The 17,113-nt window shown below is 43.7% G+C and overlaps 1 protein-coding gene across 2 annotated transcripts in view; it reads left to right on the forward strand.

Annotated features, from left to right (window-relative positions):
• The window catches only part of map3k12 (mitogen-activated protein kinase kinase kinase 12), a 215,929-nt gene that overhangs the window by 141,693 nt on the left and 57,123 nt on the right, over window positions 1–17,113 (forward strand). For both annotated transcript variants that reach the window (XM_028798492.2, XM_051924338.1), the window contains exons 3-5: window positions 11,379–11,562; window positions 12,052–12,243; window positions 16,071–16,229. In XM_028798492.2, the coding sequence (XP_028654325.2) occupies window positions 11,379–11,562; window positions 12,052–12,243; window positions 16,071–16,229 (535 nt within the window). The remainder of the gene's footprint in view (window positions 1–11,378; window positions 11,563–12,051; window positions 12,244–16,070; window positions 16,230–17,113) is intronic.

Here is a 17,113-nt window from a genome sequence, read left to right on the forward strand (position 1 = left end):
ATTATCAGTTTTTCAAATTTTAATGCACAGGATGGCAGTCCACCAAAGGCCACACTCACACTTGTTCACCCTGGGAAAGTCAACCTAACCCGCTGGTCCTTGGTAATTTGAGAAGAAGGAGAGGAGTAACTGAAGAAGCAGGGAAACATGCAAATTCCACATTTACAATCCGTGGTGGCGGGATTTGAACCCCTTGCACTAATCACTGAGCCACCATACCTCCATAGCACCAAATGTTCTTGTACAAATAAGTCCCATTGCTTATGTGGGTCTTTGGACAGAAGCTGCTACAGTGTGCCCGCCTGTCCATCATAGTTAATGGGAGAATGCAGGCCCCGTGTTATCTCTTAGAATATCGGTGTCACGGTGGCAGCTGCGTTTTAACACATTGTCTCATTTCCACATTTTAGACAGCCTCTCTCGTGCATAATGCTGGCCGACTCAAGTCTCCTGGGGGTCCCTGGCCGCCTAATGCACTTCATGAATAATTCATGTGACCTGTATGCTTCCCTACTGAAACAAAACCATCGGCCTGCAGCGCCTGCACACACGGAGGCCTAGCATTGCAGACCCCTGCTGTCTGCCAATAATGCTTCCTAGACGTCCCCTCCCCTGCACCCGTGATGGTGGAGATGAAAATGTTTACAAAATGACTTTTCAAATGGAACGACAAAAGAAAGGTTGCGTTCAGGATCTAATCTGGCCACCCTGTATTGTTCTTTAGTAGAACTCAAATTTATTAAAATACAAAATGATGAACTTTTGGGCTCAATGGTCTGTTCTTGTCAAAATTATTTTAATGAAGCCTCCATGGCAGATCTTCACTTTGTGACACTGAGGCTTCTCGTATAATGGCAGTTGACATGAGTTGGATCTTTAGGAGAGACTATGGCTTATTTACCCACACGTGTCGGGGTACGTTAAACCCCACCCCCCAGACTGACTATAAGTGTGGTCCGAGAAGGCGGCAGAGACAGCGTGAAGGGTGTGGGTGGGCACCCTGCTTAGCTGTGATCGTCCCTTCACTTCTCACCAATCTTAGTCCACAGATTTAATGGTCGTCTCCACCTCTGACCGGGATTGGTCAATATCACTCCCAGGTAGCTTTGATTGTCTGTGTGACTGCAGGTTGCTTTTCCTCTTTCTAATGGTCCATATTGCCATCTGATTTTCCTTTGCTAATTCTCTCCCGTGGACGGCCCACGTCCTTGCTGATTCCTTTCGATTTCATGGCTCCTCTGAGTGGGTCCATCCCATTAATCGCAACTCTTGATTGGGGGCTTTCATTGAAATGGGTTAATAGCATTTATAACTCCTTCAGTGTCCTCTGTGCCTGCACACCCTCAGGTGTTGTCCACTCCCTTAATGATATTATTAGGGAGGTCACCAGATTGCAACATGCAGTACACCGCAGTAGTCATGGGGACACTCCGTTGCTGCCTGAACACTGAAACTGGGACTACGGAGTCTATATAAAAAATGCTAAGGGGTCTGTCACACGACTACTTGCAAACTAGTGGGGCTAGAACCTAGATCTTGGTCTTGGTCTTAGTCGAACGTGTATGACATGATTTGTTCTGGAAATTCAAACAACAGTTTTGGCAACCTCAGCAAAGTGACCTGTGGTTGTGGGTGTTTGAGAAACCAAGTGGCAGAAAGAAAAAAGAAGAACAGAGACATCTGCTGACCATCAAGCAAATCTCACAGGCTGATGACATGACAAAGAACACCATATTTGGAAGAGGAAAAATCGGAGGATCACCATCTGCTGAGCATTAAGTACAGGATACAGAAAGGAAGAATGACAAAGACGGAGAAATGCATGCTGAAAATTGTAGAGAGTTTACTGCTGCTGTTTATATCTATCCTTTATGTGGAGTCACACAATAAGAAGACAAGATGCTGAACCACAGTGACAAGCAAGTAGCAACCATAAATTTAGATCAACTGAGCAGCAGGCAAACACAATGGCCTTTAGACATGCAAGACAAATTCCAGGATGCAGAATGCATGAACGTCCCAGATAGGGGTGTAGTACAGAACATAAACAGTCTCTGTAGGCCCCTTCCTCTCAAAAGCAAACTGTTCTTTCCAGCATTCGAGACCCCCAAAGTGGACCCTGGGTAATCATTACCCTTGTTCCCCCTCACTATGACTTCCATGGTTCTAGGAGCCGAAATGCATGGCAACAATCGAGAAGATGGTCAAAAAGTCCAAATTTCTGACCTTATGAAAGCACTGTTTTTACATTCTTACATTGATGTTTCTTTGAAGGCCACTATTTATATTGTCCTCACAGGTGGCACAGTGGTAGTGCTTCTGCTTTGCAGTAAGAAGATTGTGGGTTCGCTTCCCAGTTCCTCCCTGTGTGGATAGCGCTTTGAGTACTGAGAAAAGCGCTACATATATAAATGTAATGAATTATTATTATTCAGTAAAGTGACATCAGCAATGGGACCAAAGTCATGCTGTATTTATCATTTTGAAAATGTGTTCCCAAAATGGAAAAATTACGCTTCCTCTAGATGAGCTCCCAGAAGTAACAAAATACATCAGCACTTCTAGAAGAACTGAAAGAAGCAACTAGTTACATTTCGAAATACATCCCCATTAAGTTGTTTTTTTATTTTTTTGCATTTTATTTTAGGGTCATGAGTTTAATAATTTGGATATGGAGATAGCGGCTAATTAAGATGTAAATATCCTAAGTAAGAACATAAGAAATATGACAAACGAGAGGAAACCATTCAGTCCATCAAGCCTGTTTGTTTAGCTAATAGCTGAGCTGTCCTAATATCTCATCCAGATCCTCCTCAAAGCTTGTCAAGGTTTCTACTTCAACTCCATGGCTTGGTAGTTTGTTCCAGAGTCCCACTTTGCGTAAATGAAGTGCTTCGTGGCTTCAGTGCCCTTCCCCTAAATCTCCACTGATGTCCTCAAGTACCTGATTCCCCCTTAAACTGTAAGAATGTTGCTGGATCTGCTTTGTCAAAGCCTTTGAGGATTCTGAAGACCTGGATTAGGTCCTCACGCAGTCTCCTCTGCTTTAGACTAAACAGGTTAAATAAATCACCTCACACACTGATACACAATCTGAAAACAAAAGCCACACCACCTCGTACTTCTGATCAGCATCACCCAGAAGAGCCACTATTCATGGATTATACGCACTCAGATGCTGTGAGGGCATCACTAAAATGCCCTTTTCATCATGCGGGTTGTGATGATGGCATGCAGTGAACCAATCGGCACTCCGCTCTGATTAGTTAAGGGTACGGAAATCAGAAGCAGGTCATTGTTACCGTCTAACGTGGACGCTGCGAGTATCATGGTATCTGTAATCGCGGTTACTATTTGCTGTTCACAGTCACACTGCAACCAACTCAAGATTTTTTAGATTTTTCTCAAAGTCTCTGCTCACTTTCTCGAATTCTTCTGAAGGGCAAAATAGGATGGGCAGCTGCCACTCAATCATCTGGCCACGCCCCACCCATGAACCGCAGTCCTGGACACTGACCGAATTATAACACTATAACATGTCTTTAAAGTGTATCTTTACCCCCAATTTTTATTTTCAGACTTCCAGGGGGTTGAATATGTTTATTTGGAAATCCCACTTCAACCCGCCCTTGCACATCTTCCCTCATTTTGTGCCTATGCATAGCGTGCATTATGAGGTGCACCCATTGCCTAGGATTAGCAAAAGCTGTCAGGAATTACATGAGGATAAAATTTTCAAAAGCAACTCCAAGACAGGTAATGTGCTTGTCATTTACAGGCCTACGGCTTAAACTCAGCTCATGTAGTTTAAATTTAAAAATGCCACTTTAATGAATATGTCAATGGGGTTTCATTATTTATCTCGCGACCATGAACTGAACAACAAGCCAGTTAGGAAATTGATGGACAGATGAATGGATTGATGGAGTCTTACTCTTAATCAATACCATTGACTACTTTGCGGAGAAGCAGACTTCATGGGTGGAAAACATCATCGGCGCTTGCTGTCATAGCAAAGAGGGAGGTGACCATTCAGTTCAGGGCACTCATATGGTTAGCCGATGGCTAAGCTGTCTCAGTATCTCCTCAATGGTGGATTGAAAAAGTATTCAGACTCCAGTTTCTGCACACTTTACTGTGCTGCTCATTTAGTTTTAAATGGAAAAGTGAAAACATGTTTACAGAAAGGGCAGCACGGTGGTGCAGTGGGTAGCACTGCTGCTTCGCAGTTGGGAGACCTGGGGACCTGGGTTCGCTTCCTGGGTCCTCCTTGTGTGGAGTTTGCATGTTCTCCCCGTGTTTGCGTGGGTTTCCTCCGGGCGCTCCAGTTTCCTCCCACAGTCCAAAGACATGCAGGTTAGGTGGATTGGTGATTCTAAATTGGCCCTAGTGTGTGCTTGGTGTGTTTGTGTGTGTCCTGCAGTGGACTGGCACCCTGCCCAGGATTGTTTCCTGCCTTGTGCCCTGTGTTGGCTGGGATTGGCTCCAGCAGACCCCCGTGACCCTGTGTTCAGATTCAGCGGGTTGGATAATGGATGGACGGATGTTTACAGAAAGTTTTTCAAATTTATTAAAAATCAGAAACTGAAGTCTCTCATTCCCATAAGTATTCAGACCCTTAATTCAGTGCTTTGTAGAAGTCCCTTGGGCAGCAATTCCAGCTTCTTTGGTAAGTCTCTACAAGCTTTGCATGCTTGGATTTGGTCAGTTGATTCCATTCTTTCTGACAGATCCTCTCAAGCTCCATTAGATTGCATGGAAAACATCTGTAAAGTGCCATCTTCAGCTCTGTCCGTTCCTCTTCAATGGGCTTTGGCTGGGCCACTCAAGGACACTCTTGTTCTGAAGCCACATTTGTGATTTCTTGGCTGTTTGCTTCGGGTCATTTTCATGGTGAAAGGTGAACTGTTGCCTCATTCTGAGGTGGCATGCACTCTGGAGCAGGATCTCTCTTCACATGGCAGTACTCATCCATCACTCAATTCTGACCAATCTCCCTGTCCCTGCACCCCCATAGTACTTCCACCACCTGAATATCATGGTATTCAGAAGGTGATAAGCGGTGCCTGGTCTTCACCTGACATTGTGCTTGGAGTTCTTCCCAAAAAGTTCAATTTGTGTCTCATCAGACCAGAGATTCTTTCTTCTCATACTGTCAGAGTCCTTTAAACTATCATATGGCTTTTTATTTAAGAGTGTCTTCTGTCACAGTGGGCACACTGTGTCATAAACAACAAATTTATGGGGTGCTGCTGAAATGGTCCTCCCAGCAGATTTTGTCTTCTCAGCAGAGGATGTCCGAAGCTCTGCTAGAGTGACCATTGGGGTCTTGGTCCTCCCTGACCCAGATTCTCATTGGCTGGTTACTTAGCTTGGTCAGACAGCCAACTCTAGGAAGAGTCCTGGTGGATCCAAACTTCTTCCATTTCACAATTTTTGAGGCCATTAAGCTTTAGAAATGGTTCTGTCCCCTGGCCCTCATCAATGCTTCACCACAATTTGATCATGAAGATCTACAGAGAGTCTTGTGGACATCATGGTTTGGTTTTCATCCTGACGTGCAGTGTGAATTGTGGACCTTCTATGCACAGATACACGTGCACCTTTCTAAATAATGTCCAGTCAATTCAAGTCGACAGAGGTGGACTCCGATAAGGTTCTAGAAACATCTCAAGGAGAATGTAAGCAAACAGGATCCACCTGAGCACAAGTTGCAGGGCCACTGCAAGGGTCTGAAAGCTTCTGTGAGAGGTTGGCCAAATTTGGCAAATTTATCATTTCAAATTTACAACACAGTAAAGTGTGCAGAAAGTGAAGGGATCTGAATACGCACTGAATCCTCTGTAGAAAGGGCTTCACTTCAACTCCATGGCTGTAGTTTGTTTCAGATCTCCACCACTCTTTGCATTAAGAAACACTTCCAGTGCATCCATCCATCCATTATCCAACCCGCTATATCCTAACTACAGGGTCACGGGTCTGCTGGAGCCAATCCCAGCCAACACAGGGAACAAGGCAGGAAGCAAACCCTGGGCAGGGCACACACACACTAGGGACAATTTAGGATCGCCAATGAACCTAACCTGCATGTCTTTGGACTGTGGGAGGAAATCCACGCAGACACGGGGAGAACATGCAAACTCCACGCAGGGAGGATGCTGGAAGTGAACCCGGGTCTCCTTACTGCAAGGCAGCAGCGCTACCCACTGCGCCATCGTGCCTCCCACTTCCAGTACACTTTCCCTTAATTACTGTTGGTGTCCTGGGCCGTCTTAACGCATGGGCACACTGGGCAGTTGCCCCACGAGCATCGGGGCCCCATGCTAATATATGAATGTTGTGACTTGCTAAGTGGTTGTGTAGGTAGGGGGCCCTGTGCCCTGCTTTGCCTGGGGGTCTTTAATGCTGTTAAAATGGTCATGTTGGTGTCATCAGCTACGTACAGACAGGGCCAGAAGTATTTGGGCAGTGACACCATTTTCATAATTTTGGCTCCATACACCACCACAATGGATTTGAAATAAAGAAATGATTACATCAGCCGAGATGTGAAAATTAACATCAAAAACTCTAGAGTGAAAACCAAGTGGAAAGAAATGGTCCATGCAGGATTCCTAGTAAGAAGACGCTAAAGATCATTTAGATAGATAGATAGGTAGATAGATACTTTATTAATCCCAAGGGGAAATTCACATACTCCAGCAGATCCACAGATGTCAAACTGTCCAGCTCCATGCCAATAATAGAGCCTGCCTTCCTCACCAGTTTGTCCAGGCGTGAGGCATCTTTCCTCTTAATGCTGCCTCCCCAGCACACCACTGCGTAGAAGAGGGCACTCGCCACAACCGTCTGATACAACATCTGTAGCATCTTATTGCAGATGTTGAAGGATGCCAGCCTTCTAAGGAAGTATAACCGGCTCTGTCCTTTCTTACACAGAGTATCAGTATTGGCAGTCCAGTCTAATTTATCATCCAGCTGCACTCCCAGGTATTTATAGGTCTGTACCCTCTGCACACAGTCACCTCTGATGATCACAGGGTCCATGAGGGGTCTGGGCCTCCTAAAATCCACCACCAGCTCCTTGGTTTTGCTGATGTTCAGGTGTAGGTGGTTCGAGTCGGACCATTTAACAAAGTCCTTGATTAGGTCCCTATACTCCTCCTCCTGTCCACTCCTGATGCAGCCCACAATAGCAGTGTCATCAGCGAACTTTTGCATGTGGCAGGACTCCGAGTTGTGTTGGAAGTCCGATGTATATAGGCTGAACAGGACCGGAGAAAGTACAGTCCCCTGTGGCGCTCCTGTGTTGCTGACCACAATGTCAGACCAGCAGTTCTCGAGACACACATACTGAGGTCTGTCTTTAAGATAGTCCACGATCCATGCCACCAGGTATGAATCTACTCCCATCTCTGTCAGCTTGTCCCTAAGGAGCAGAGGTTGGATTGTGTTGAAGGCGCTAGAGAAGTCTAGAAACATAATTCTTACAGCACCACTGCCTCTGTCCAAGTGGGAGAGGGATTGGTGTAGCATATAGATGATGGCATTGTCCGCTCCCACCTTCTCTTGGTATGCGAACTGCAGAAGGTCAAGGGCGTGTTGAACCTGTGGCCTCAGGTGGTGAAGCAGCAGCCTCTCCATGGTCTTCATCACATCATTTAAGAGTCCATCTTAGAAAGCTAAATGCCTATAGTGTTTGCTTACTTTCTATAGAATTTATGTCTGATTCTCATAGTTACTAGAATATGGTAGATCAGCGTTTCTCAACCTTTAAGTATTTGCGACCCGAGTTTTCATAAATTTTAATCGCGCCCCCCCTAACGTTTTTTTTTTTTGAAAGGAGCCCACCAAAACCAATTTATTCTTTTTTAATCAATGATATATCATAGATGCATATTTTATTATACCTACTTACCTTTTATTGACATTTATCCAACTCTATATTTATTTTTCTAGTATCAGATTCTAGTTTAAGTTAATTTGTTTTGGTTTCAATAGATGTATTTTTCATATTTTTGATTCTTGTTTTCTTTTTTTCACATCTTTGCGCCCCCCTTTTTGTTACTTTGCACCCCCCCTAGGGGGGCCTGCCCCACAATTTGAGAACCACTGTGGTAGAGTGTTTCAGCCCCCTGTATGCTAACATTAGGGAGAACTTTCTTAGCTAAATGTGAAGAGCAGAGTGTTAATTAAGCCAGTCAGGGAAATCGCCTTACTGCTAGCATGGACTATTAGATGTGTTTGCAAACAGGAGATGGCGTACGGTTTTCTGACTGCGCTTATGTGATTAACTTGGCATAACGTGCCTCAAGTACGACTGTATGACCAAACTTAGAGAAATAAAACAAGACCTCAAAAAGAACTTTTCTTTTCTTTGCTATATTACTTTCTTCTCTATTTGTGTGTGAGCTGTTTTGCTTTTTTTACGAAAATTTATGAAAACATTTAAAACAAAGTTATTTTGTCAGTCAGTCAGTCATTCTCCGACCCACTATATCCCAACACAGGGTCATGGAGGGTCAGCTGGAGCCAATCCCAGCCAACACAGGGTGCAAGGCAGGAACAAAACCCGGGCAGGGCGTCAGCCCACCGCAGGGCACACACATAGTAGGGACAATTTAGGATCGCCAATGCACCTGACCTGCATGTCTTTGGAGTGTGGGAGGAAACCCACGCAGACACGGGGAGAACATTCAAACTCCACGCAGGGAGGACCCGGGAAGCAAAGCCAGGTCTCCTAACTGTGAGGCAGCAGCGCTACCACTGCACCACCGTTCCGCCTGCAGTTAAACCTTTTCTCACTAATTAGCACACAAATGAAAGTAAAATTGAAGTAACGGCTCTGCTTTATTATTCAATATCATTTGCACCCATGTCTGCACGGCTCCTCACTCACTAGCAGTATTAGGATACAATTTCGGCTATTTTGTCTGCGGAATTATTTGATCACGCGTCACACAGGTGCTTGTATCATCCTATGAGGCAAACTAAAAGCTGCAGAGCTTTGGTAATTTTTGGATAAATGCAGCTACAGACATATGTGGTCATGGCCGTGCAGGGCCAGGTACAAAAGCAAATCTGAATACAAGATTCCTTGACTTCTGAGACCCCTAAACCAAAGTCCCCAAATTTATTTGAAGCCAACTAGAAATTTAAAGAATTGAAAACTAAATGCCTAAATGTGACCGTGCTTTGTGATGTTGTGTCTGATGAGGCTGTAGACTTCACCCTTGGCAACTCCTTTCACATGTTATGAGCTTCTGGCTCCACCCACCTGGTTGTGTTGCTAGACAACACTAATCAGGCATCAGTTCCAGGCCCTGCCTGCTATTCAGTGCTCGAGCATTGTGCTTCCTTACCTGATCTCGGAGCTCATTTTCTTCATTTTTGTAGCCCATCCTGTACTGCCAGTGACCTGAACATTGGGAATGAGAAAAAGAAAAGCACACGACTGAGAAGTGAAACACTGTCAGAGGAAAGAAATTCATTGAAAATGAAAGTCAATTCTCACCTGAAATGCCAGTGCCAAAGTGAAAATGAGTAGCATAGCCTACTAACACAAGTATATACTGGCACCCATTGTTATGTTTGGGGAGTTGACCAACATTGTATAAGCCAACCTTCTCAAAAGACATTGGCATTGGTATGAGAGGAGCACATGGAGGTTTATGACTGGAGACCATGTGACAGACATATAAAACTTCGTAGCTGCTATGTTTTTTTTGGCAGCCTGCAGACTAAAACTGCACCCAGTACTCCAGATGAGGCCTCACCAGTGAGTTATAAAGCTTGAGCAGAACCTCCTGTGACTTGTACTCCACACATCAAGGCGCTTTATAACCTGACAGTCTGTTAGCCGTCTTCTGAACACTGTCTGGCAGCTGATAATGTTGAGTCCACTACAACTCCTAAATCTTTCTCATAAGGTGGACTTTCAAGTTTCAGACCTCCGAGGCTTGTCACGTGACTATGAGCAGTGGTTCAATGACATATAGGCAGAGTGGTGGCTCTGAGGCTAGGGATCTGCACTGGCAATCGGAAGGTTGCCGGTTCAAATCCCGTAAAAATGCCAATAGGGACTCTGCTCTGTTGGGCCCTTGAGGAAGGCCCTTAACCTGCAATTGCTGAGTGCTTTGAGTAGTGAGAAAAGCGCTATATAAATGCAAAAAATTATTATTATTGTTGTTATATGTGGAAATTCCATTATAAATATGGTGGCTCCACGATGCAGCCTCATTCCTTAGTACTAGAACAGTTTACTTACCTAGTGCTAGGTTTCCACTTTCACCTTTCAACTTGCCCTCGTGTTTTCATTGCTGGCTATTTACGACCATTTCATTTCTGACCCTTCGCCTGTCTGTCTGACGTGACATCTACTGGTCTCCTGGCTCCTCACAACATCTTCTTTAGATGATGTTTCTACAACAGCGGCCACAAGCTAGATGGCAGTCCCTGTGAATACACCACAAAATAGCAATGTTATGAACCACTTGGAAAAGACCAATAATTTTGGGAAAAAGACCAGAAAAAAGAATAAGCAAAAGGAGCAAGCAAATTCCAAATCTTAGAACAGAGGGCAATCAGGATGGCAGATCACAATAACATGTCAAAGCAAAAATGCTTCATGGTCGCACCCAAAACGTTTGTTGCAAAAAGTCCTTGTGCTAACTTGATTTCCTTTCCTCTAAGTGTTGCTAAAGTTTGTTTTGACATGAATCCAAGTTTTGGAATAGTGCTGCTGAGTGGCGCCATCTGCTGTAGGAAGAGAAAGACAACTTTTCGTTACCCCTTTGCTGGTTTGTGGTGCACCTTGACATGTTTAAATACATGTGATGACCTTAAGCCCCGTCCTGTCACTAAACAGGACAGTTCATGTTGCACATCCACACCTGACGGTACAGAGGACACTGCAGGGCCAATTGGTCAGGTTCCTCAGCCAGAAACAAGGTGGCAGCATCCAGCATCCTACATGAGGGTATTTTCATAGGCTACAAGAAGTAAGATTTTTTTAGATAAATAATGAGCAAATGATTGAAAACTGTGGAAAAAGTGCATGAGAAGACAAAACTGAGTTGTTGTAAACATTTTAATAATAAGTTAAATTACAGAGGGTAGCTTAGGACTTACTGTATGTTGCTCCACATCTGATGTGGCTTTGCCCAACAGACCCTTAATGCAGAAACACCTCTGCATAGGATTAGGTAAGTTGAAATAAAAACAGAGCCACACTGAGCTCAAACATCTAAAATCCACCTGGGCACCCTGACCTCTTAGAGACCAGAGAACATTCCAGTCACAATCCACACAGATGAGGGCCTCTGCAGCCCCCGGCAGGGCGCGTTCCCAATGAGTTCTCATTCCCTTGTCTTTTGCAGAACGGTGGGAGGTGCCATTTGAAGAAATCTCAGACTTGCAGTGGGTGGGCAGTGGTGCCCAGGGAGCAGTCTTCCTCGGAAAGTTCCACGGTGAGGAGGTGGCAGTGAAGAAGGTCAGAGACCTGAAGGAGACGGACATCAAGCACCTGCGCAAGCTGAAGCACCCTAACATCATCACGTTTAAGTGAGTACTCATGGAGACCACCTGCTGTGGAGGAGCATGGTGTTTGGAATCTCCTTGATCTTTTATATAACAAAAGCGGACAGTAATAAATATTTCTTTCTTTGGGTGATAAATGAGAACTTGCGAATGGGTTCTAATGGTGTGCTCTGAAAAAAAAATATAGAAAAGCCGCCTTCTTTTTTTAGATTTATTCTCCTGGACAAAATCTCATTTTGGCTATAATCATGTTATAAGAAATTAAGTTCTGAATGCCCTAATGACTTTAGCCTAATTCCATTTCGTCTAGTCTGTGGTTCAAGTAAGTACTTGTATTCTGTATTGAACTCCCTATACTGTCATCCAGTTTTAGTTTAATAAAACCTAATGCCATAATCACATTTTTGGGCCAGTGTGCCATCACGTGTTGTGAGCAAAGACTGGCGTCAGTTCCGTGTCTCTCATTAACTCCAGAGCAGTGCAGACCACTAACCTTATGGTGTCTCTCCTCAGGGGTGTGTGCACTCAGGCTCCCTGCTACTGCATCATCATGGAGTACTGTGCCCAGGGGCAGCTCTATGAGGTCCTGCGTGCTGGCCGAAAAATCACCCCCTCGCTTCTGGTGGACTGGTCAATGGGCATCGCTGGGGGCATGAACTATCTGCATCTGCACAAGATAATCCACCGGGACCTCAAATCACCCAAGTAGGTTACTTTCAGGGAAATTATTGAGGACAGTATGTGCATATGTGATCTTGTTCTATACAGATAGAGGATTCAGAAATTATTCATACTTTTTACACACTTTAGTATGTTGTAGATTTACTTTTAATTGGAAACATTTGCCATTTTGGCCCATGAATCTACACTCAATAACCCAAAATAACAAAGTGAAAGTTTTGCCAATTTGTGAGATATCAAAATCTGAAATCTCGCATTCATATTAAGTATTCAGACCCTTAATTTGGTAATATATCAAAGCCCCCTTGCTAACAATTCCATCTTTGGATCTTCTTGGTAAGTCTCTACAAGCTTTGCAATCCTGGAGTTGCTCGGTTTATCCCATTCTCTCAAGCTTCATTCGATTGGATGGGAATGGTCTGCAGGCTGCCATCTTTCAGGTCTGTCCACAGTTGTTCTGTTGGGTTTAAGCTTAGGCTTTGGCTGAGCCACTCAAGGCCTGAAGCCACTCCATTGTTGTCTTGGCTACATGCTTCAAGTCATTGCTGTGCTGAAAGGTGAACCATCTCCCCGGTTTGAGGTGGCGTGCACTCTGCAGCTGATTTTCTTCAAGGACTTCATTTAACTGTATTTATCCTACTGTCAGCTCTGTCCAGTCTCGCTGTCTCTACTGCTGACAACCACCCCCATATTATGATGTTGCCATCACCATGCTTCATATTATGGATAACATTAGACAACTGATACGCAGTGCCTGGTCTTTGACAGAAATATTCCCTACAGTCTTACCCAGACAGTTACATTTTTGTCTGATCAGTCCAGAGAATCTTTCTCCTCAAGCTCTCGGAGTTCTTTAAAACATCATATGCCTTTAACTCGAGTGGCTCCTGTCTAGCCATTACCACCTGAATGATGGTGTGCTGCAGACATTGTCATCCTTCTGTGAGATTCGACCATCTCAGCAGAGGGACTTCTGAAGGTCTGTTATTGTGACCTTTGGATTCTTGGCCACCTCCTTGACCAAGGCCTTTCTTGCCCAGTTGCTTAGTTTGGCCAAATGGCCAACTATAGGACCCGGACCTGGTGGTTAGAAACTTCTTGCATTTCACAATTATTGAGGTCGCTGTGTACCTGGGAACACTGAAAGCTTTAGAAATGCTTTTATCCCCTTGTGCTGATCCTCCCCCTCAGTTTGTGGTCTACAGAGAGTTCTTTGGACTTCACACTGCATGTCAGGATAAAAACCAAGCTATGAATTGTGGACGTTATACACAGGTACATGTGGGCTTTTCTAAATGATGATCCAGTCAATTTAGTTTGTCACAACTGGACTCCAGTCAAGTTCTAGACACATCTCAGGGAACATTAAAGCAACCAAGGATACACCTGAGCACAATTTGGAGTGACACCGCAAAGGGGCTGAATACTTCTAGGAATGAGAGATTTCAGTTTTTGATGTTTAATGCATTTGCAAACCTTTCTGGAAACAGATAGATAGATAGATAGATAGATAGATAGATAGATAGATAGATAGATAGATAGATAGATAGATAGATAGATAGATAGATAGATAGATAGATAGATAGATAGATAGATATGAGTGACATTCAAAAAGTTTCCGCACTTTTAAATTTTCGTTGCAAACGGTGAAGGCGGGAGGAGTAGTAATTGGGCATTAAAAAGTTGGTAGGACGCTGGGAAAATTGCTTCGCAAACGAAGGTAACCATGAAGAAAAGGGACGTGAATTGTTAATAAATACAAATAAAAAAAAAGTGCGGAAACTTTTTGAACGTCCCTCATAGATAGATAGATAAAACTTTAATTAAGCTCTTTAAATAAATACATGCATAACCAGTCAGATAAATAAATATACACACACACACACACACACACTATGGTCTAAACACACACCAGAATGACTTAAAAGGAAAAACATTTAAAAGGAAAGAAAAGAAAACTTCTGACTCAGCAGACTCAGTCCCAGTAAGGCACTATAAAGACAAATTGTTGTTGGCATAAATAAGCCCACCCATCACGTTTCTTGACACACTTCTGCTAAATAATTCTTTGTCTGAAAGTCCTCAGTGTTGGTGTGTCAGAGAAACGATGTGCAGAATTGTTCATCATGACACTCAGTTTTATTTTAATTCTGTTCTCCTCTACTACCTCTAGGGGGTCAGGAATGCATCCTGTAACTGATCCTACCCTTTTAATTAGTTTGTTGATTCGGTGGTCCTCTCTTGAAGTGATGTAACCAGCCCAGCACACCCCACTGGCCATCACAGAGTTGTGGAAGATGTGATGGAGGTCACCTCCCACATTAAAGGAACACAGTGTCCTAAGGATGAAGAGTCTGCTCTGCCCTTTCTTCTGTAATTCTCTGTGTCCTGAGACCAGTCCAACCTGTCATTAATGTAGACCCCCAAGTAAGTGTACGAGTGGACCACCTCTACATCCACTCCTTGAATAGGGACCACACATAGAGGTTTTTTGGTACATGAAAGTCATTAAGCTGTTTCTTGGTTTTACTGATTTTCAGATGCAGACAATTCTCTTTGCACCAAGAAACAAAGTTCTCCCCCTGACTCCACTCCTCTGTCTCATCCCCCTTATCAATACACACCATCAGTGCAGAATCATCTGAGATTTTCTGGAAGTGTCATGACCTGATGTTATATTTTTAGTCAGAGATGTGCAGAGTGAAGAGAAAAGCAGGCAGTCCTGTTCCTTGTGCTGCTCCAGTGTTGCTCAAATTAACTTTTACAAACGGTGGTCTACCTGACAGATTGTCCATTATCCAGGACACCATTGGCTCATCCACCTCCACACCTCTGTCATCTTTGTCCAGGTGTGAATAAGCCTTGTGGAGGAGATAATTGATTGCATCAAACACTCCAACCTTTGTCCAATAGGCAAACTGCAGTGGGTCCAGGTGATCTACCACAAGAGGACTCCTATAGTCCCTGGACCACTCTCTCAAAGGCCTTCTTGATATGAGGATGTAAGTGCCGCTGGTCTATAGTCATTAGGTGAAGAGGCGCCTGCCTTTTCTGGAACAGGAACAGTGCAGGATGTTTTTCTCCATCAATTTCTGGGAAATTACACTCAGTTTAGGGGGCTTTGGGGTCTCTGTATTTCATTTCTGTTCTGATGTTCTGTTCACTTTAATAGTTATTAAATATTTTGGACCATTTTATGCTTTCACGTTTGTCGCCATTTTGAGCCTCCATCGTTAGGGCAGCCTCACCCATTGTTAGGGGCGTGTCCTCAGAGGTCATGACCTGCAGGTAAAGATGTAATAGGTTGAAAGATCATCCAGGATTTCATTTCCTGATCGGAGTTGTGGATTCAGACCACCTTTTTCAAATCAATCTTTTCAGGGAACTCCCAATTCTGAACATGCCTTTGGTTTTTTACTTTTTGCTCTCATATTTTTGACATGATGTTTGTCTTTTATTTTGGCTTTGGCGCTTGTGTTACTAATTTCCCAGTTTTGACCCTTTTCTGTTTGACGTCCATCTCCTGGTGGTCTCTCAGAAAGCCGTCAGTGTGCTGGAATAGAAGCATTTTCCGGTCATCCAAGATTGCAAATTCTGATCAAAGACCTTATCTGTGTGAATTCTAAAGCTTCATTTTTCTGACTTTTGACTCTTGCTCATCTTCTCTCTATACTATTATGTTAGAGTTTTGGCTAAGACAAAATGTTTGGTAACAAACCTTTGGCCCAATAAATGACTCTGCTTCATCCCCTGATCCTCTGCCTTTTCTCCTCCAATGGTGCCGTCCTAAACTCTCTCCTCTTCTCTCTGTCTCTTTTTCACACTTTTTGTTTTAACCCTTATCCTGTCAGCATGCTGATCACCTACGATGACCTTGTCAAGATCTCAGACTTTGGAACTTCCAAAGAGCTAAGCGATAAAAGCACCAAGATGTCATTTGCTGGCACGGTGGCATGGATGGCACCTGAAGTGATCCGTAATGAGCCTGTCTCTGAAAAGGTGGACATCTGGTAAGGAGTAGCGTTATGATTCTGGCTTTTCTTGAAGATTTTAGGGATTCCTTTAAGATTTTTGTATGTTCTTTGTGACATTTCTGGAAGCTTTGGAATACAAAGTATTCACATTTAAATTATTTTGCAGTAGAGGTGATTGTTAAAATTTTGAAAATGTTTGAGGTCTTTTAGAGATGCCATTTTGGTTTTCGTGGGCGCCGACATTTTGGACTTAACTTGTATATATGGCTGGTGTATCGATTTGCATACTGTTTTGCAGAAGTTACCCTAAAATTAGTTTCACAGGTCATTTGACAATGGTGAGTATTATTTCTGTTGGATTTCTAAAGGTTTTTTTTTTTGGGGTGGAAAATAAGGAATATCGTTCCCTAAAGACTCGTTCACACGTCCATATTTACTTGTTTTCTTTTAAGCAGACAATTGCCTACACACCAGTAAACTCAATTTTGGGCCTTTCCTTGTTACAGAACTATTTCAGTTTAGCCTTGTGTAGCCATTGAGTTATGGCCTGGCCTCTGACTGGGCCACCCCAAAAGGCAGGTCTTCTATTTCTAACGCCATTCTGTGAGAGATTCACTTCAATGTTTAAGGTCATTTGTCCTGCTGCTTCACCCGACTTCTACTGAGCTTCAGCTGGTGGATGGCCACCCTGACATTATATGTGATAAACTTGGAAAATGGTACCAGGCCCCAGGTCAACAAAGCAGCGTCAAATCATCAACCTTAGTCTCACCAGTCCACCAAACATTTCCCATTAGTATTGTGGAGCATCAAGGTGGTCCTTCACAAACTTCAGATATGTAGTGATATATTTTATTTTTTAGACCGCAGTGGTTTCGTCCTTGCTGTCCTGCCATGGTCACCAGGCCTGTTCATTGTAT

This window comes from Erpetoichthys calabaricus, chromosome 3 (assembly GCF_900747795.2).
Source record: "Erpetoichthys calabaricus chromosome 3, fErpCal1.3, whole genome shotgun sequence".
NCBI classification, from domain to species: Eukaryota; Metazoa; Chordata; class Cladistia; order Polypteriformes; family Polypteridae; genus Erpetoichthys; species Erpetoichthys calabaricus.